At 36.6% G+C, this 22,640-nt stretch overlaps 1 protein-coding gene across 20 annotated transcripts in view; it reads right to left on the bottom strand.

Annotated features, from left to right (window-relative positions):
• The window catches only part of KDM6A (lysine demethylase 6A), a 175,622-nt gene that overhangs the window by 48,746 nt on the left and 104,236 nt on the right, over positions 1 to 22,640 (bottom strand). For all 20 annotated transcript variants that reach the window (XM_059678859.1, XM_059678855.1, XM_059678861.1 and 17 more), the window contains 4 exons: positions 17,158 to 17,212; positions 13,133 to 13,167; positions 8,838 to 8,931; positions 5,225 to 5,351 (listed from right to left, as the gene is read on the bottom strand). In XM_059678859.1, the coding sequence (XP_059534842.1) occupies positions 5,225 to 5,351; positions 8,838 to 8,931; positions 13,133 to 13,167; positions 17,158 to 17,212 (311 nt within the window). The remainder of the gene's footprint in view (positions 1 to 5,224; positions 5,352 to 8,837; positions 8,932 to 13,132; positions 13,168 to 17,157; positions 17,213 to 22,640) is intronic.

Raw genomic sequence — 22,640 nt, 5'->3', positions numbered from 1 at the left:
CTAAAATATTTATGTCATTATGTATACGATAATTATAATGCATACTATAATTAACCCTTCAATAAACGATATTATAGTCTATCATAGATGCTAAAGCAGGGGTGGGCAAACTTTTTGACTCGAGGGCCACAATGGGTTCTTAAACTGGACCAGAGGGCCGGAACAAAAGCATGGATGGAGTGTTTGTGTGAACTAATATAAATTCAAAGTAAACATCATTACATAAAAGGGTACGGTCTTTTTTTTTTTTTTAGTTTTATTCATTTCAAATGGGCCGGATCCGGCCGGCAGGCCATAGTTTGCCCACGGCTGTGCTAAAGCATGCTGCAGTAATGAACAGTATTGAAAAAATTAAAGGCCTTATCACTTCAATATTTACAATACTGAGAGTTGAAAACACACACACACACCCCACTCTACTTATATAACTTTATCTCCAGTTTTCTATTCAGTAAGAACATAGAGTTAAAAAACAAGAAAAACATTCTCTGTTGGTAAGAATTGCTGATTCAGATTGCAATTCCACTTTCCTAAATAATAATGAGGGCAATAATTCTTTAGTTCATAAAAAATACAAACATAGTATCAAGCTATCAAAAACAGTAAGAGTAGCAAAGTATGATTAAAGTTTCAAAGACCTGTCATTTTTAATTTTATTTTTATTGATTTCAGAGAGGAAGGGAGAGGGAAAGATAGAAACATCAATGATGAGAGAGAATCATTGATCAGCTGCCTCCTGCACATCCCCCACTGGGGATTGAGCCCACAAACCAGGCATGTGCACTGACTTGGAATCAAACCCGGGACCCTTCAGTCCACAGGCCGACACTCTATCCACTAAGCCAAACCCAGCTAAGGCAAGACCTGTCATTTTTAATGCATATATACTTGATGGATACACAGAACAGCAGCTGACATCCTATCTAATAAAAGAGTAATATGCAAATTGACCGTCACTCAACACACAAGATGGCCACCACAAGATGGCCTGCAGGGGAGGGCAGTTGGGGGGGGGGCAGGCCTGCAGGGGAGGGCAGTTAGGGGCAATTGGGCCGGCAGTGGAGCAGTTAGGCGTCGATCAGGCTGGCAGGAGAGTGGTTAGGAGGTGATCAGGCTGGCAGGCAGAAGCAGTTAGGGGCAATCAGGCAGGCAGGCAGGCAGGCAGGCAGGCAGGCAGGTGAGCGGTTGGGAGCCAGCAGTCCTGGATTGTGAGAGGGATGTCCCACCGGGATCGGGCCTAAACGGGCAGTCGGACATCCCTCGAGGGGTCCCAGATTGGAGAGGGTGCAGGCTGGGCTGAAGGACACACACCCCCCTGCCCCTGCATGAATTTCATGCACCGGGCCTCTAGTTATAAATAAAGAAGTTATCTTCGTAGTGTTTAGCACTAAGAAAAAACACAAGAATAAACCCAGTCATTGTCTTCAAGGAGCTTGTAATTTAGTTGAGAGTTAAAGACACAGTATAAATGCCACAATGCCATATTAAATAGCTAGCACAGTTAATAACCAGTTTGAGAAATTTAGGGTAGAAGATACCACAGTATACACTAAAGGATTTGGAAAGGCAAGAAAAGAAAAGGTCAGAGCAAGGGATCTGAACATGTGTACATGCATTATTGTTTAGATCAGTGATTTCCAATTACCAGCCAGTATATGGCAATTTAATAAGCAAACAAAATGGAAAAACAACATATACATGTATATATGTTTTCCATTAAATTGACTCATATTTGTACTATAATTGACCCACTCTGAAATACTATTGGCTGAATAGCAAATTTTTTTAAAATGTGTTTACTTGCCCAAATATGTTTTTTAATTGAAATTTTTTTGGTGACATCGATATATATAAAAGGCTAAGTGTCCATCCGACTGGTAGCTATTACTTGCACTGACCACCAGGGGGCAGAAGCTCAACGCAGGAGCTGCCATGACGTGCACTGGCAGTTTAATAAGAAACAGCACCATGGACCTGGCGCCAACAAACCAACACTTGGCTTTCCCCAAGTGGGACACAGGCCCCGCCAAAATTGCAGCCAATGCTGCCAAGACCCCATGGTGCAAAATGCAGCCCACAGCCCAGCCCAGTCCGGAAACAGTGGCTGTAGGTGCTGGGTAATGACATCACATAGCAACGCCCAGCTTCCTCTCCCTAGCAACTAGCCTCCTTGGAGTTTCTTCAGCCCAGGAACCCAACTTGCTTTATATAGCAAGGTGCAAACATTTTACAGTTTAACCAGATGTTTGTGAAGCATTTTCCCGTGCCTCATCTCATTTGATCCTCACAGAAATCCTGGAGTAGACAGATAGGAGACTTGGTAGAATTCTATTTTCTTTTCATTAGCAAGACACAAAGAGTGATATTAAAGTATTTCTTCTAATTAATTTCCTTTCATATGTGTATGAATCCGTGCACCGGGCCACTATTACATTAATAAAATTATACAGGTTTTAGGTGTACAATTCTATAATACATCATTGGCTTATTGTATTGTGTGTTCATCACCCTAAGTTCAGTCTCCCTCTATCACATTTTAATCCTCATATTCTTCGAAATTTTACTGAATAGAATCCAAAAGTGTGAGAACCACTGATTCAGGCAGAGAAGATAAGAGACGGTATTTAAAAATTTAGTTTGAATAGTACAAAGACTTTGTAACACATTGAGTAGATATTCATGGAGGGTGGTAGTAGGTTATAACTTCATTTTGTTTTTTTGTGTTTTTTTTTCCCTTTTTTAAGCATATTTTTATTGATTTCAGAGTGGAAGGGAGAGAGGAAGAAATAGAAACATCATTGATGAGAGGGAGTCATTGATTGGCTGCCTTCCTCACACCCCTTACTGGAGATCGAGCTTGCAACTCCAGTATGTGCCCTGACTGGGACTGAACTGTGACCTCCTGGGTCGTATGTCGATGCTGAACCACTGAGCCACGTCGGCCGGGCTCTAACTTCGTTTTTAAGCCTGATTAAACGGAGGAGGGAAAGCTAAGTATCATTGGCAAAAATATAAGGAGAAGCAGGTTTGGAGAAGAATATGATGAATGAGATTTGAAGTATGCTGATTTTGATATGAGGTGAGGACATTAAAATATGTTAAGTATAGGAGATGTGGTCCTAGAGTTTAATACCTTGGAGTGGAAGAGAGGGTAGAAGAACACAGAACACCTATTAAGGGAGAGGTAAAAATAAGCCTAAGGAATCACTAATATTGTGGACTGGGCAATATAAGAAATGTCAATGAGTGAGACAAGGAAGTATCAGACAGTTTCTGCAACCTGTTTTATAAGAGGAGGATTACAGTAGAAGAGGTCCTTAATGCAAAACAGGGAGAGATACACTAAGAAAGGGAATGTTTAACAGATAGTAGAAAAACATGCTCTGTTTGTTGTTGTTAAATCAAAGCCAAATCTCAGGTTTATAGATAAATTTGTCTAACCATTGGGAGGAATAAGCAGTAATTCCCAAAACCAATGTTTTCACATTCTATTCCCACAAAGTGAAAGTAGAAAACCAATGTGCCCAAACAGATGTTGCAGTCCAATTGCCAGTTTTATTAGTTTTCTCTGAAACTTAACTAGGTTCCCCTGAGACAGGTTTGTGTAATTAAAAAAGCACTTGGTGAACCCAGGACCTAGTCTAAGCTCTGATTAGTTAGTTACCTTGTGTAACTGTGACTTTGGAAAAAAATTTTATTCCTCTGAACTCACTTTCTACTTCTACACCTGTAAACTAATATGGTCCCTCCCAGCTCTAACACTCTATAGATAACATAGTCAATGACTGGGACTAGTATAACAGCATTACCACATTATACTTTCATTATGATATACACATGCCAAATGACGAACAAATTCAATCTTCAACACTGACTTGAATGCAGAAGTAATAAAAAGCCTCAGAAATATTAGGGTCATCAAATCCCAAACTTGCTTACTTATATTTGAGGTCTTCCTTCAGAGCTTTAATAACTTCTAAAATATAATTTATTTGGGTAAAAAAGGTGAAGGGATTGAGAACTACAAATTGGTAGTCACAAAATAATCCTAAGGATATATAGTATAGGGAATATAGTTGATAATATTTTAATAACTATGTACAGTACCAGGTGGGTACTCAAAATATCAGTGTATCACTTTGTAAAGTATATGATTATCAAACCACTAAGCTGCACATCTAAAACTAACATAAAATAAAATATAATTTATAAAAATTTATCACAATAAAACACATTCTAAGCAATACATTAACCTGTATGATTTTATTAACCAATGTTACCCCAATAAATTCAATTAAAAAATAAAACAAAATAGAATGATTTCAAAAGAAATCATAAAACTGAAACCTTCAGAGTGGGAAGGTACCTAATAGATAATCTAACTCTGGGCTTATCAACCTCAGCATTGACATTTGGGGCCAGTTAATCTTTTATTGTACAGGGCTGTCTCACTAGATGCCAGTAGCATTTCCCATAGAGGTGATGACCAAAACGTCTCCAGACATAATGAAAAAATAGCCCCTACTGATAACCACTGACCTAATATAATCTGATTTAAAAGGTTAAATGGAAGTTAAAGCCTCATGGGGTTAACTATACCATCCATGATTCCACAAATATTAGCCTAGCCAAGACTTGAATTCATGACTCTCAGCTCCTAGTACACTGCTCTTCCCACCATACCCTAAAAGCTAAAACCAATTAAGAACCAAATACAATCTAATAATGATCCAAAATATAATCTATCAGATAAACATACATAAGGTATATTTCAGAGAATCACTACACACAATTTATGTACAGAGAAAAGTTTACAGGCTCTCAGAAAACTGTTTTCATGACATGACGCTTCTCCTTTCCAACAAATCCAATAATGTATCTACTTTCTCACTGCAAGATTTCAAGTAGAATTGTGATGAGATCTATTAATCAAACATGTCCATTCTAAGGTATACATCATTAATCAAAATTATAAATAGCAAGGTTCTATTGCCTACTGGTAGTCAACAGGCAGAATGAGAAATTCTCTGTTCTGTTAAATTGACACATAGAGAAAACCACCATATTCAGAAGCTTTATTTTTTAACTTCCAGAAATCTTAGTTTATATTTGCAACCTGATTACTGTATTTTCCCTTTTAAATATAACAAACAGTTTGGATCATAATTCAAATCTCTCAGCTGAAATAAACAAAAACAAAACTTAAGTGTCTGATAAGTCTCACCTTCCGAGGAAATACCAGGACTGGCCAGAATTAGGATCTGCTTCCAAGGACTTTTGGAGATACTGAATAGCACAGTTTTCCTTGGCAGCTTTATCTCCCAGGAGATCTATAGTGTGATGCATCCAACCTATAGTAAATGAATTAAAATATTTACCTGAATGAGTTAACTGTTCTTCTATTGTTAAGAATACCATACAGAAAGCAAATGAAAATATTCTTTTCAGTTAATCAATTCATTTAGTTTGGGATACACACTCCAAAAATTCTGAACTACCAATTCTGGCCACATGAAAGCCTATTTCTCTCAGGAAGGTACAGTCAAAGCTATGAAGAACATTTACTCCAGAGAAATTTAAACAATTTTAAGCACTGACTTGACACTTACAAACTATAGCTCCTAATTTTGGTATCTGAAAAAATTCCAAATTATAAACCAAAAAATACAAAGATGTTAAATTTAACTCACTATTACACATAAAAATTTATGTTCATTGAATCTCCAAAACAGTGTATTAACCCAACATTTATTTCCAAGAAATAAATATATGGCTATACAATCAATGACAGTCCAGAGTAAAACACACACACACGCTACATTATTGGTGTCGGCCAAATAAATACACAACTTACATAAAGTAAAAACTATAAAGTATTTGACAATTTAAAATAACCCAAGGTGCCCTAGCCAGTTTGGCTCAGTAGCTAGAGCGCTGGCCAGTGGACTGAAGGGTCCCGGGCTCAGTTCTGATCAAAGGGCACGTACCTTGGTTGCAGGCTGGATCCCTGGCCTTGGGTGGGGCTTGTGTGGGAGGCAACCAATCGATGTGTCTCTTTCACATCATTATTTCTCTCTCAGTCTCCCTCCTCCCTTCCACTCTCTCTAGAAATCAATGGAAAAATATCCTCAGGTGAGGATTAACAAAACAAATAAAATAACTCAAAACCGTAAGTATATCCAAGTGGTGCAAATAAGAATGGTATAAATGGGTACCACAAACATTTAATAAACAAATTTAGGTAGTGCATAACCTCACTTATATGTGAAATCTAATGAACAAAATAAACTGATGAACAGAATAGGTCCAGAGGCATGGATGCATGAAACAGAATAACAGATCTCGGGGCGGGGGATTAACCAAAGAACATATACATATATATATATAGCCCATGGACAAAGACAATAGTGCAGGGAAGGCCTGGAGTGGGGCAGGGGCTGGGTGGAGGAGGGCAAAGGGGGAGAAAATGGGGGACACCTGTAATATTGTCAACAATAAAAATACATACATTAAAAACATGTTGTATAACTTAAAAAGTATAATTTTTATTATTTATAAATAAATAAAAGACTGCATCATAGAGTAGTATACTCTAAACCATGAAAGACACACAGAAATAATTCGGTTTAATTTGTTGGGGAATTCTATTTCAGTTGTGGATCAATCCAAGTGCATAATACCAACTCTGTTCTTTGTGTGTAGACTACAGTATGTATAACAAATAAGGACACTTATTTTCTGACATTTATTATAGTTGCTGTGCTGCAAAAGATATTTTAAGAAGATTGAGTCACTGTGTTTTATGGAAATATAAGCCAATCACATGATTAGTCATTCGTTCCTCCCTTATCTCTCCTGCAACTATTAAGAACAGGACTTAGAATAATAGGCTCTAAAAGGAGCTGCTTAAGCAGCAGGAACAAGTAAGTAGAAAGGATTAATGTTTAGGCATAAATTAGACTCAATTAAGGGAAATATTTTTCCTTTTAAAACCTTGAAAAGTTTACTTATAAGCCAGTGCCAAAGAGGATAGGTCAGTGGTCGGCAAACTCATTAGTCAACAGAGCCAAATATCAACAGTACAATGACTGAAATTTCTTTTGAGAGCCAAATTTTTTAAACTTAAACTATATAGGTAGGTACACTGGTATTAACTTAATTAGGGTCCTCCTAAGCTGGCCTTTGCTAAAAACGTCCTCAATCTGAGGGGTCGACCTCAGCGAACGTACCCCCACTTCTTCTAACGTCACTTCTTCAAAATAGACTCGCCCAGGCCGAAAACCGACTTCTGTGCATGGGCCACGAAGTTTCAATCGCACTGTACGTGCGCGCCCGCATGTGGTATTTTGTGGAAGAGCCACACTCAAGGGGCCAGAGAGCCGCATGTGGCTCGCGAGCTGCGGTTTGCCGACCACTGGGATAGGTGATTCAGATATAACTAAAACCAAAATTGTTTCAATGCATTTCTTAAATTAAAAAGGTGTATGCATTTATGCTATTGATGCCTTCTTTACAACAGCTAAAATACATAAAAACTTAATTATAAATAGTGTAGATAAAAAAACAGTTCATATTAAAATTTCAGCTGAATGAGTAAACTGTCTATTCGAAAGGCATCACTTTGTACTTAAGAACACAAAACCCTTTTTTATTGTACCAATAAACTTGTTTATGTTTAAAGATAAAAATTCACACTACTCAAATACTACATATAAATCATTAAAAACAAATATTTAAATACTTCTACAATTTTTAAGACTATGAATAACTTAAGTAAAATTCTAACTAGAGATTAAATGAAAAACAAAACTTTTATATGAAGGCAATGTATTTATTTTGTATAATAATCATACAATATAAGTGATAAAATTGAACAAATTTAAAATTACATGTCACATTATGAAGACATTCATATTACTATCTTGAATATAAATTAAGAATAAATTATTTGTCCAGACCAAAAACAAGCAAACAAAAGCTTAAAAATTAAAACAACCCAAATACCAAATACAGACAAAAAACATAATGACCAAGCAACAAAATTAAATGCTGGAGAACTCCATCACCACCTTCTTGGTAACAGTGACACATTACATCCAAATGGATACATTCCTTTATCTTTGACATTAGAATATACTGCATGTGTACAAAAACTATATGTAGTGTTAGATATTCCACAATTTTTAGATAAAAAGTTTTCGTTAATATTACCGACAGAACTACGAAAGCAAGCTCACCAAAACAGTGACTGTAAGCAAATCATTTAATTTCAATGAATGCGAAGCACATCTGAGATAAAGAAAGTGTTCAATGCCCCTCGCCCATGGATTAAGTACTAGAGAGTAAGTTTGAAAATTTAAAAGGAATAGCTGCACTAATGAATTGTAATGAGATGGACTGTGAAACGGACTATGCTTGGCAAAGAGTGAAAATATGTTGGATGCAGCCCAGCTGGTGTGGCTCAGTGGTTGAGCATCAACCCATGAACTAGGTCACGGTTCAATTCCCAGTCAGGGCATATGCCTGGGCTATGGGCTTGATCTTCAGTGTGGGGCATGCAGGAGGCAGCCAATCAATGATTCTCTCTCATCACTGATGTTTCTATCTCTCCCTCTCCCTCCCCCTCTGAATATCAATAAGTAAATATTTTAGGAAGGAAGGAAGGAGGGAGGGAGGGAGGGAGGGAGGGAAATATGCTGGGTTCAAATTAATTCTATCAACTCTGAGCAAAGGATGGGAAAGAAATAAAATACATGAGTCACATATTTACCATCCCTGACATGTAAAAAACATAAAGAGAAGTACTTATAATATACTAAATGTATACTAATACATACCTAACTGTTGCAAGACAGTTGCTTTTACTTGTGCAGAAAGGTTTTCTGTCTGCAAAAGTTGTTCATAAGCTTCCTTTGCAGAATGATACTTCCTCTAAAGGCAGAAAAAATGATTTAAAGAAAAATAAGTATCTTTCAAGAACCAGGTCATATATTAAGATTTACACAATACTGGTATTTTATACATATTTTTAAACCAACTGAAAGAAAAAGAACTAATTCCATTACTAAATGTTACTTCAACACTAGACAATTGTGGTTCATGCTTCAGAGAACCTAAAACAAGTAAAACATTTAATAAAGTAGCACTAATATATGACCGTTTAAGAATTTCCCAAATCTCAATACTTCAACCTATTTAATAACATACATGATTTCAACTTTGTTTGCCTAGAAATACCAAGTTCCCAAGCAACTTAATATGAATAATAGAACACATGACAAAATGCTTTGCACATGACAAAATGCTTTACAAATTCTAAGGGTAAAAGCAGTTAAAAACTAAGTTTAAAAGATAGTCACCAGCATATATATATATATTTTAAAAAACCTATAAAAATGTATAATACATATGATATTAAAGACACCAAATTTCCCATAGTTACAGTTTGTAATATTTAAGGTTCCATAGGCAAATTTCTAAATGAAACCATTTACCCACAGTTTTCTCCCCAAAGTACTGGTATGACTAAAACCCATCACTGCTAGTCATAAAGCTTAAGGTAACTCCTCAAAAAAGGGGAAATGAAAAGCCAATAAAGAAAACCTCATAAATATTACCTTTAAAACATACTTGACAAAAAAAATATTGGAATGAAGTGGCATTTTCATACTACTAATAGTACACAACTGCTTGAGCAAACAAATCTTTCTCCAGAAAAGTATGATCAAATAGAAAACTAGCTGTGTGAGCCTCAGGCAAATCACTTAAACTATAGTTCAACATCCAAAGAACAGAGGTAATGCCTGATCTTTCTATCTAGAGTTGTTCTAACGATCAAATGAGATAAGTAAAAAGCTACAGAAACAAATAAGGAACTATATAAATACAGTATGTCAACATGCAGAAGATTTGAAAGAACTGTCTATTATTACAGCTAAATTAGTTCCCCCTAAACATTAATCTGGTCTGAAAGAGTTAAATAGACAGTTAATGAAGGACAAAGACCAAATTATTCAACCAACTTCCTTCCACTGATAAATATTTACTGAACACCTAGTACATAACAGGAACTGCTGGGACTATAGTGTAGTGAAGAATACAGAGAGAAAAGCGAGTAAAACATGCTGTATTATGTACAATAACAGTATGGTATCTCCCAGAGGAAGAAAGTTAATATTATTTGTTTATTTTTAATCCTTGCCCAAAGATATGTTTTTATTTATTTTTAGAGAGTGAGGAAGGGAGAGAGAGAGAAACATCAATCGGTTTCCTCCCCTACGTACCCTAACCGGGAGATCAAACCCACAACTTAGGTATGTGCCCTGACTGAGAATCAAACCCACAACCGTTTTGGTTTATGGGATGACCTTCCAATCAATTGAGCCACCCGGCCAGGACAAAACACATGTTAAGTTTAGAGTACTAGCAGGGTGGGCAACAAATGCAGAGACAAGCAAATATGACTTCACAGAGAACTTCCTAAACTATGTTAAAGACTATATAGACTGTATCTTGGGACAATGGAGTACCACTGAAATGAATTCAAACAATATGATCAGATTTATATTTTAGGAAGACTACTTTTTGGAATTAACTTAATAAATGATAAAACATACCTTCAAAAACTAAGAAAAAAATACTTGAAAAACTGGTAGAATATTGAGAAACATGAAATTGGATTTCTATCTTATACCACATACAAAAAACTGGTAACTGCATTAAGGACCTAAATATGAAAGGTAAAAGAATAAAACTAAGAGATGAAAATGTCAGAGAATATTTCCTTGAAATGAGAAAGAACTTATTTGACATGACCAAAACAGCACAAATCACAAGGAAGACTAAAGTTCTACTTGAAACACATAAGCAGAAAAATAGTCAATGGACATAAAAACACATGAAAGCTGAAAAAGATGTGAAGAAGTGTATCTCTAGAAAACAGAAAATGCAAGTTTAAACAAGAGACTACCTTCTACCCATCAGACTGACAAACATAAGAAAGTTGGGTTAATTTCAAGTACTGTGGGAATGTCAGTAAAAACAGAACAAAAAACTCCCTCTAATGACCTCCAGGAAGAGGACTTACTCATGAAATTATGTCTGAAAATATGCTATAGTCAATCTCACTCTTGGGATACATATGCCAAAGAAACCTTCCCATAAATAATGTCCTAAATGGCACTGTTTATAGTATCAGGGAGTTGGACAACCTGAAAATGAACATTCTGCCCTGTAGAGTTTCCTCAGTGGTTAGAGCACCTGCCCTCAGACCCTGTAGGAGGCAACCAAATGATTTGTCTCTCTCACATCGATGTTTCTCTCTCTGTCTCTCCCTCTCCCTCCCACTCTCTCTAAAAACCAATGAAAAAAATATTCTTAGGTGAGAATAAAAATAAAAAAGGAAAAAAGAAAATGAACATCCTTATTATAAACACCAAGTAGAGATTTTTCAAATGAAAGAATCAATTGGGGGGGGAGGGGTGTTGCTCCCATATTACCTTCACAAAATTAACACCAACAGACAACTTCTCATCAGAAACAATGAAAGCCAAAAGACAATGAAATGTAAATTTCAAAGTTGTTAAATAAAACCGAATTCTACTTCTAGCAAAAACACTCATTAAAAAGAAATGTGAAACCTACCTGGTTTGGCTCAGTGGATAGAGCATCGCCTGTGGACTGAAGGATCCCAGTTGGATTCCGGTCAAGGGCCAGTAGGGGGCATGCAGGAGGCAGCCAATCAATGATCTCTCTCATCATTGATGTTCCTATCTTTCCCTCTCCCTTCCTCTCTAAAATCAATAAAAATATATATATTTTTAAATATATTTTATTGATTTTTCACAGAGAGGAAGGAAGAGAGATAGAGAGAGTTAGAAACATCGATGAGAGAGAAACATCGATCAGCTGCCTCCTGCACATCCCCCACCGGGAATGTGCCCGCAACCCAGGTACATGCCCTTGACCGGAATCGAACCTGGGACCTTTCAGTCCGCAGGCCGACGCTCTATCCACTGAGCCAAACCGGTTTCGGCAATAAAAATATATTTTTTAAAAAGTTAAAAAAAATAAAGGTGAGAAACTTCTGCTTCAGCTAGTGACAGACCAGTGATCTCACTAAGAACTAAAAAAGCTGGAGGGGGGGGGTGTGCGGGGATCAGAATTCATCCTTTTAAGGACAGCAGAGCGCTCCTGAGGTAATGAGAACAGAAGGAACTAAGAACCCAGGGAGGGAACTTTGGAGAAGAAGCTGATTTCTATAGCTGCTTTCACCCTGGGGTGTTTGCTGATTCAGCAGAAATCATCAGCTGGCAGGAGGCTGGGATTAGCATTGGCAGGTAAAGACACCGATCCACAACATGTGTGTAATTTTCACAGGCATCTTTCTCGAGGAAAATAACATCCCTAGAGCAGTAGGGTGGGTGGGTGTGTTGGTGCAGATGGAGGTGTCCAGAAATCTGATGTTAATTTTTTAAAGCACCCCATGGTAGCTCTGAAACAAAACAGACCTTACACATCATGTACAAATATCCAGTATTTTTCTCCATGAAAAGATGTTATAAAATTTATGTTTTGGGTAGACTATGATCACCTAATACTTCTCATACCAACTTATACATGATTTCCCATACCACTGCCTAGAGTAAATGTCTGTATTATACTTTTTATTATACAACTAAGCACAATCTGCCATACATAAAAACAATGCTCTAAAATTAAACTGAAAAAGTATTTTAAATATAGCACCATAAAAGCAGTGATAATGACATCAAAAGGTGACTCTAGTATGCCTTTCAAATGGTGACACATAGAAGAAATATTTCAATCTTAAGAAACTAAAAACAATGCATTATAACAACCATCTATAAACATTTTGATAAGAAAACTAGGCATTTCATATCAAGAATAAGAGAAATCTTCTTATATATAGTCATTTAAGCCTAGAGGTAAATCATATTAAATGAAATTAGTTTGTACAGAGCAAGTACTCTGTGTAATAACTGTTTCACTAAACAAAATCTTGATCATGTTTAATAATTTTAAAATGTATGTAAGTGGTAATACCCAGAATTCCATTAAAATTATATGGGTAACCACTTTTGTTTTAAGTAAGATAAGTTAAAACACTTACCTGAGTTTCATACAAGTGGGCAATGTGAAATTGAACTGCAAAGATAATGGAAAATAGAAATAAATACACAAGTGCTTGGGATAAATTAAGTAAGAATATAAAATGTAAAAAGTAAGCACGGTCTACACTATATAGACTTAATAATAGAGCATAACTTTTATTTTTAATAAAACAGAATATAAAAACAAATACATACAACCATAACAAACCACATGTATTCACTGTTGGTCATTTATCAAATTTTGTCAATGTAATTACTAAAATACTGAAATCTACAGCAAGTGAGTATTACTTCTTTTTTTAATTTTTTTTCAATTACAGTTTATATTCAGTATAATTTTGTATTAGTTTCAGTGAGTATACTTCTTACAAAGTTCAAAATGGCCACATTAAACAAATAAAGAAAACTTTTTATAATCGTATACATTTCAAAAAATGGTATTTAAAAACTGAGTTGTAGGTGAAAAATATAGTCACTATTCGTAAAAAACATATTAAAACAGAAAAAAGCCTGTTGTATTTTTCTTATACCATATTTCATATCAGCAACACTTATAAAGAAGTCATAGACCTAGGCTCACACTGGTAATAACACAGAGAATGAAAGTAGTTGTTGCATTTCTCTATCGGTTCTTCAGAATTTTTTTTAAAGTCAAACCACTTGGAAGGCAAGAGTCACAAGATTAACAAGTATGTCTTGAAAAAATCAAATAAAAGTATATGTCATCTTTTATTTTCAGCTCTTCCTGATAGTGCATCACCAGAGTATGGACGATCCAATGAAAGCAACAATGAATCAGGAATCAAAACTGGATTCTAGCTACTTTTATACTCATTTTCATTATTTAAAGACAGTGGTCTATCTATCTGAATTTCATAGCTGGACTTCAAGGAGTCTGCGAGCCTTTCAAAATTATATGCAGAATATGTATGTGGATCTTTACAAACAAGGTCCACAGCTATCATCAATTTCTTACTGGAGAGTGCACCATGAACTAACTGATTCCTGTAACTTTAAGATTCACCCGGAAGGCTTGTGAAAAAGAGATTCCCAAGATTATAATTCAATGAGCCTGGGCAAGGCCTGGAAAGATGCCTCTTTATTCAGTTCTGCAAGGGCTCCTGATCCCTATTCCCTTGACCACCTATGACTTGAAAACAGCTAATCTAAAAAACCATGAAGATCAAAACAAACAAAATAGATCATGAACTTTGAAAATAATACCACTTTGGGGCCAAAAGTAAAGAACTGCACAACTCCATAAACAATAATTAAATAATACTATCACATGTTAACTAATCAGAGATGAGGCAAAATAAAAGATGAAAATCAGTTTTGTGAAAAGCATACAAAAATAATAAAGAAACGTTCACATATGTAAATATCTTATTCCCCACTCCCCTTTTCCAATACAGCTCTCCTTGAGTTCCAGTCCACATCTCACCTGACTGCATCATTGGAGGGAGACTGGGTTACAGGTTAAGGGAATGTGGAAGAAATGAAAAATCTATGCCCACTTCCCCCAATCTTCTTACTCCTCTAATAGAGGTAACAAGGAAGAAAAGATCAGCAGCCAGCTGGCACACATACTACCATCCCAAACTTCCACCAGGCTCACTCCTAGGCCTTATGTCAAGGGCTTCCCTCTCTATCCCATGAGTTACTAAATCCAGTGTTATTTTTTGTAGTGTGAAAACCACCATGTATTTAAATTCTTAAAAGCCTTCTTCAAAGTAGAGCATAAGCATAGACCTAAAAAAAAACTCCACTTGGCAAGTCTCAATAGCAATAGAAATTTTGAACAAATATTGCCATAAAAGTTTCTGAAATTAAATTTTATTCAGAGATTAATACATTAGTTTTAGAATTAACAACATTTTTAAAATCTCAAAGAAACAATTTTATCCCAAGGGGCAATCATATAATGAAAAGTCTCACATCATTACAATTCTACTTTTCAAAACACTAACTGTAGTTAACCTCTCAAATAGCTCTAGAAACAAGTGTATCTACTTATTTTTTAATTGCATAAATGAATTGTGCCATAAAATACAAATCTCTCATATAGACTTTTTAAAAAGCTCACTTTCCTATTATCTTCTGGTCTTTCAGTATCATGAGGTAACATGAAGAGTTCAAGGTATGTGGCATATACAATAGGTAAAGACATTAAAAATGCAGAGAAGTAAGTTTTACAAAGAGGCTGGTGTTGAAACAGTAATAACGTCTGGCTCAAGGTAGATAGCCTACATTGCTCTGTGAGACATCAGCCACTAATGCAGTTATCAAGTAATCATGAAGACTGTCTAAAATAATCTACCTAAATCAACTGAACTATAATGTCTCTAAATAAAGCACATGCCCTTCCATTAGAATGACCAACCTTTTAGCACTCAAAGCCCTGAATCCAAGGAAACTCCCTGAGCAAAAGAGGATGTTGGTCCCCTCCCACCTACTCCCCTTTTCAATAACCAACAGACAAAGAGGCACAGTAAACTCAAAGATGTATTCATGATGGTTCGAACTGTCCTCTGCAAATTTGACAGGAAAGTTTTCTGTCCTGTGATATTCACTCTACATAGGTGTCCTCCACTCAGGAACAATGATCTATAAGTGAGATTTTACCTCAACAGAGAAATGAGGATTTACCAAAATATTTAGTTTCACATTTATGAGAAAGGCCTCAAAAGTTATTTAAACTGACATATAGTTATGAAACTTGGCTTTAACACGTTAAGTGCCCAGCCTGTTTTGTCTTCCGGACGGAAAGTATAGTGTCAGTCACAGATGACTGACATGGGGTTTAATGTGTTAAGACACTATATATAAAAAATTAAATGAAAGTTAGCTGTTTTCTTATTTCCATAAATTAGATGATCTATATAACCTGGGTATATATTTATGGAAAAAGTATAAATTAACACCTTATAAATTAATATACCTATGAGTTCAAATTCTTTTTCTATTCTAACCCCATCTTAGAAACTAAAATATTCCTGTGACTGTTACCTGCCCGTAATTTATTCTGCAAATACACTGATCAGTACAAAATCCTGAGTTTCATTTAAAGAAATGAGAAATGTTTTCTCAAAAAATTGCCTCTTAGAGAAGTATGAGATAATTGGTCTGGTTTAGACTTACTCCTTCTTAAGCATTTTTAACACTGATACTATTTTTTACTTAACACCTTTCTATATAGTTAAAAAAACAGTCACTTATAGCAAAATACAGACTGAACTTTCCAAAATCTAGAGCCCTTTAATTGATCTTAAATTTTCATTAAGAATGATTGATTTTTTACATATTATAATTAAAATTTTATATTTCAAGTAAGAAAGTTTTAAAGAAAGCCAGCTTGGACCCAAATGAATATTCTTAAAACTTTTATTGGCTACTTTACAGTACACTCAATAAACATGACAATATATACTTATTGATAAACACTTCATAATCAACCCAATCTGCTATTGGAAGGAAACCTACACAGAAGCAGAAAATAACTGAAGAAAACCACTATATCAGAACATGCTTCACACATATATTCTTTTTGAATTAATTGAAAAATGTCACCTCCAACTTTATATATGACGTGCAAAAATATAATAAAAAGTCCAAGTATAGCTTCACAATTACCAGTAATTTGGGAATCACTGAGCTACCACATGTGAATCATTGTATACTCATTTTTCTTAAAAAAACTAGCAAACCCTGTTATTAATCCCCCATATTACCTATAATATAATTAATACATAAATAACCAATCTTGCTTATTGGTGCAGGTAATTTTCATTCAACCCCTCAGTTTACTGGTATATCTATTTTAGACACAGGCTGCTCACAATAACTGGTCTGACATGTTCCATCTGTACAAGTAGCCATGGCAACCAATACAGTTAGCCTCAACAATTCTAGAAGAAAAAAAATCGCACAGGATTTATCACTACCATCACTATTATTACTACCACTACTATTTGCCATGAAATGATTTGAATATATGTAGAAAACTATGACAATTAATACTTACTTTCAGCATTCGACAAAGTGCAGGGATTACAGTCAACCAAAGCTAACTGCAAATGCTGTAAGAAGAGAGTAAGAAAATTAATGCACTAAACTCAGTCATATAAATATGTCTTAAAATAATTTTCAGGTATGTAAGGTCTAACATAATAACAGAACTATACTATGCAAATAAACCACACTAGACAACCAACTAGAATTACTCTGAACATTTACTGATGGCAACAGACAGGTTGTGGAGAATGGAAAACCTGTGAAAGAATTAACTTTATCAAATTACCCTATGCATATTTTTGTTTATATGAAAAAAGCTTTGGAATTTTTAGTCTTAAAATAAATAAAAAGTATCCTCTATAATAATAAAACCATAATATGCTAATTAGACTGGATGGCTGGATGACCTTCTGGACAAAGCCGGAGTTGCAAGGGCCGAGGCAAGCTGCCGCAGCTGTGAGGGCCAGGCCCCTTGCACAAATTTCATGCATCGGGCCTCTAGTATATAACAAAATGGTAATATGCAAATTGACCCTAATGGTGGAACAACCAGGAACGACCGGTCACTATGACATGCACTGACCACTAGGGGCCAGATGCTCCCAGGCTGCCAGAGGGATGTCTGACTGCCAGCTTAGGCCCAATCCCCCCAGGGAGTGGGCCTAAGCCATCAGTCAGACATCCCCCGGGGGGTCCCAGACTGTGAGACGGTGCAGGCCAGGCTGAGGGACAACCCCCAACCCCAAGAGCACCAATTCTTGCACCAGGGCTCTAGTTAGTTATAAAATAGTTTAATCAGAACACATCACTATTTTTAAAATTGAAAATAAAGGTCAATGGCATTAATGTTAGAACATCACTGCTTATCTCAAAATAAGATGTGAACATTTAGAAACAAAAAAATTACTATGAGAATTATCATAAAGGGTGAAACTATCTGCCCTAACCGATTCTTCAATAATCACTATACTTAGTGCCTTTGAAATACTACAAAGAATGCACAGGCTATAAATAGCCTGTGTTCAAGTTCATTTATGACATATAATTACCCTTTTAGAATGTGCTATCATATGTGTAATAGTTATAACATCCACTTATAATGTCATATAAGTGTGCCCAAAAAAATACATGTTAAATTCAATGTATAACACTAAGTTTTAAGAACACAAATCATAATAAAAAACACTGGGTAACATCTAGTTTGTCAACATTAAGCCTAGTATATAAACTAAGAGAACACAAACAAGTACTAGAATTGGTATGAAATCTTTAAGATAAAAAAATTAAAAATCTTTTAACCTCTAAAAATATTTTCACAGATGTATATTCAAATTTTTAGCATTTAAAGAAATCAACAGCCAATATACAAATCACTTTTAAAAAATTGACCACAATAAGCTCATTCCTATCTACTGCTGGGCAAACTGAAATGCATAATGACAATTTCTAGATGTAAGTTCATCTTTATCAAGAGAAATAATCATCAGCAAGTTTTCAGTACTATTTTTCAACACAGAATCAACAAAATGGCACTTGGTCAACTAGATCCCTCAGTTAACAAAAATAAACAAATATCAGCTATGCAGTGTTACAAGGAAAGAAAGATTAGAAGGCATCACTTGGTATGAACATAGTAATCATATTAATTCACGAATGTCTGTTATGTGCATGCATAATTAGGCTAACCTATATTTACAGTACTCTTACTATTTAAGGGTTGTAATATTTTGAACGGGCAAACTACAAACAAAATGACTATGACCCTTAAATATTTAATTATGTAATCAATAAATATTTATCAAGACCTATAATGCCCTTAGAACAATGCAGAAACTAGGGATACAATGATGAACAAAACAAAAGTAAAAAATTATTTGCCATGGTTGACAGAATGAGGAAAAAAAAACATCCAACACCTGAACACCCTGAGAACTGCTTTTATTTTCCCTTGGCCTACTAAGCAGATTGTATGTCCTCAAACATCCCTTGAGTGCTACCATGGCAATATGAAACAGACTTTTAAAAAGTGAGTACTATGAAAGCAACGCATGCTTTATAGCCAACTGCTCTCCTCTAGATGAAAAGAGCAGCACAGCAGCCACACTTTTAGATTCTACTGCATTTCTAAATCTAATCTATCCTGCCAGCACAAATTAATATTTAGATAACACAGACCTCTCCTAACTGAGCCATCAAAGTACATAAACAGACCTGCAAAGAAACAGCCTTCAAGATGGCAGTATTTTAGTTTTATTATTAAACTGAAATCCCACAAAGAGCAGAGAGATGCATAATTCAAATTGCCCAGCCTACATTTCATCTATCAATGCTCAATGAAACCAGGCAGAAATGGTTCTTGGCCATGTTTTATATAATCCTTAATCAACCTTAAAAGCAGCAATGAAGTCACTGAAGAACTATCTGAAACCCACAATTATCATGAAACACTAAACATTTCCAAACAGCAACAATACAGAAAAATTACCGGGCAAGAGTACATATTCAAAAACATGCATGTGAGAATGAAAAAAATTAAAGAACTACAAAGTTGAAGAAACTAAGCAGCCACACAAAACCACATAAAGAAAAACACTGATACACCTTTCAGTAAACTAAAGGGAGATGAACTGGGGATGACATGACCTCACAGTTTCACTTCTGGTCTCTAAACCAGATGCAAAATAGATATACCTATTAACATATAAATCAGCAAAAATGACTACCAATTCTCAAGCCTAAAAATGTCATGGTAAAATATCCAGCACCCAACAGAAGCAGCTAGAAAGTACAAGATGGAGCAAAAGTAGAAATACAGTTGTGAGTGCGCGAAAGTTTATTCTTGTATTTATTAAGTATTATATTATTTCCCACAGAACGAACTGTAAACCTACTTTTGCCATACCTGTACATGCATCTCATACCGAAATATTGCAGTACTGAAACTGATTACTGCTGTGTGAAAGTTATCATGCAGTAGAGGCTTTTGCATTTCAGACTATATACAAACCTTAAGGCAGAGAGCATTCTACAGAAAATTAATTTCCAAGCCAAGAAGATTTACCTGAGACTTTTTTAAATGCTGCAGTTATTTTCTTTTTATAGAGCACTTCTGGTCCAATTTAACACAAGGTTCGATTCATTACAATTTCTGTTGACATCTTTATTACCAAAGTCACCTTTTGTTTTAAAAGCTTTTGACTTGCGCAATATTTCATAATAACTTTATAGTATTTTGTTTTATATAAACTGAGGAAGTTGATTTCTATCTGGAGGAAGGATATCTATATTCATGTAATTAACACATAAAACTAGAGTTTCAAGACTTCATTTTCCTTTAAATTATTTTACTTCTAGCTGTATAGTCTGTGATTATCTCATGAATCTTTTCAATTGTAGAACCCTTCAACTGTATTCCCAATCCTACAGACAAGCAATGAGATAGCTTTTTGTAACTGACAAAGTATGTATCAACATATAAATAATTAATTTGGAGCACTGTTTGGATTCCAGATCTAATCTTGGATGTTCTGATTCAGTGGGTTGAGGGTGACACCCTGTGAACCTCATAAAAGCTTCTAACAAATTATTCCAATGCCCAGTCAGGGTTAAATGCCACTATCTTACAGTTTTTAAGTCATGTGCTTGCCCCCAAAAACCTTACTTTAGACTACCTAGCAAGGTGTGTATAGGTGATAACACTGTCTCTACTCATTCAATTATGGCAGACACAGCCTTTTGGGAATAAAAGGTTGGCAACCAGCTTTTACTCTATAAGACAGGCACTCTGCTAAGGCTATGCATACATAACTAAACACAAGGCGCACTGAAACTGGTATTGTACCAGAAGTTTAACAGACAATTCCATAATGGAATCCAAAAGATACAGATGAGAGAAGAAAGAAGGAGGTACTTCTGGCTTAGGAAACAATTTGTTTTTATTCCACTCCAACGAAACAAGTTTTTGTGGACCATTTAAGTAAAAGAAGGGAAGGTGTGTCAGGTACTCTTTCAAGTCAAAGGCAAATTATTTTCCTTAATCACTGTTACAGATTACCACAGTTCTAAAATATTAAAGGTGGTAATCATACTGAAATATAAAATGCACCAAATCAACACATTAATCTTATATAATGTTATGTGTCAATTTTATGTTAATAAGAAATTTTTAAAAGACTAGAATTTTCAAAATACCAGCAGGATATGTTAAGCTATCATGAAAGAAATAGGACAGAAGCAGGTATCTATCCTATCTAATAAAAGAGAAACATGGTAATTAGCGTACAACCGCTACCCTTCCCATTGGCTAATCAGGGCGATATGCAAATTAACTGCCAGACAAGATGGCGGCCGGCAGCCAAGCAGCTTGAAACTAACATGAGGCTTGCTTGCTTCAGTGACGGAGGAAACCAACGTTCCCCGCCTGCCTTGCCGGCCTCTGAGCCTGCAGTTTGAAACATTTTAACAAATACAGAAGCTAAACAAAACCCCAGAAACCTGCTTTCAGCAAGCGGGGATCTCAGAACTGGAGTTATACATTGATTCGATTATAGACCCCAAACAAACCAGATACCTGCTTTCAGCAGCAGAGGCCTCAGAGCTGGAGCCAGAGCTAAAGCTGGCCCAGAATTAAAAAAAAAAAGAAAAAAAGTAGCAGTTGGGAGCTTGAGCCATCAGCCCCTCACCCAGACAGGCCAGGCACCCCAGTGACCTAATGACCATTGCGACCAATTGGTCGTAAGTGACCATTACGACCAATCAGGACACCCTTCAGGGCAAACCAGCCAGCCCCACCCATGCACCAGGCCTCTATTCTATATAGTAAAAGGGTAATATGCCTCCCAGCACCGGGATCAGCGGAGCCGAGAGGCCTCCCGGCACCGGGATCAGCGTGACAGGGGGCAGCGCCCAAACCCCCTGATCGCCCTGCGGCTCTGTATGTGACAGGGGGCGGGACCACAACCTCCCTATCTGCCCGGGTCTGTTCGTGACAGGGGAAGGCACCCCAACCTCCTGATCAGCCCTGCTCTGTGCCTGATATGGGGGAGCTCCCCAACCCCCTGATCGCCCTGCGGCTCTGTGTGTGACAGGGTGCTGCGCCCCAACCCCCCCCCCATGGGCCCTGCTCTGCATGTGACAGGGTAGAGCCATAACCTCCCCATCGGCCCTGCCCTGAGTGTGAGAGTGGCGGCGCCCCAACCCCCTGATCAGCCCTGCTCTGTGGGTGATAGAGGGCGGCGCCCCAACCCGCTGATCCACCCTGCTCTGTGTGTGACGGGGGGGTGCCCCAACTCCCCTATCGGCCCTACTCTGTGAGTGAGGGGGGAGCTCCTAAACCCCCTGATGGGCCCTGCTCTGTGCGTGACAGGGGGGAGCTCCTCAACCCCCTGATGGGCCTTGCTCTGTACGTGACAGGGGGGAGTTCCCCAACCCTCTGATCGACCCTGCTCTGTGCATGACAGGGTAAGGAGCCCCAACCCCCCTGATGGGCCCTGC

This window comes from Myotis daubentonii, chromosome X (genome assembly GCF_963259705.1).
Source record: "Myotis daubentonii chromosome X, mMyoDau2.1, whole genome shotgun sequence".
In the NCBI taxonomy this organism is placed as follows: Eukaryota; Metazoa; Chordata; class Mammalia; order Chiroptera; family Vespertilionidae; genus Myotis; species Myotis daubentonii.
Note: the sequence above shows the minus strand (reverse complement) of the source record. Positions and strands in the feature narration are given on the sequence as shown.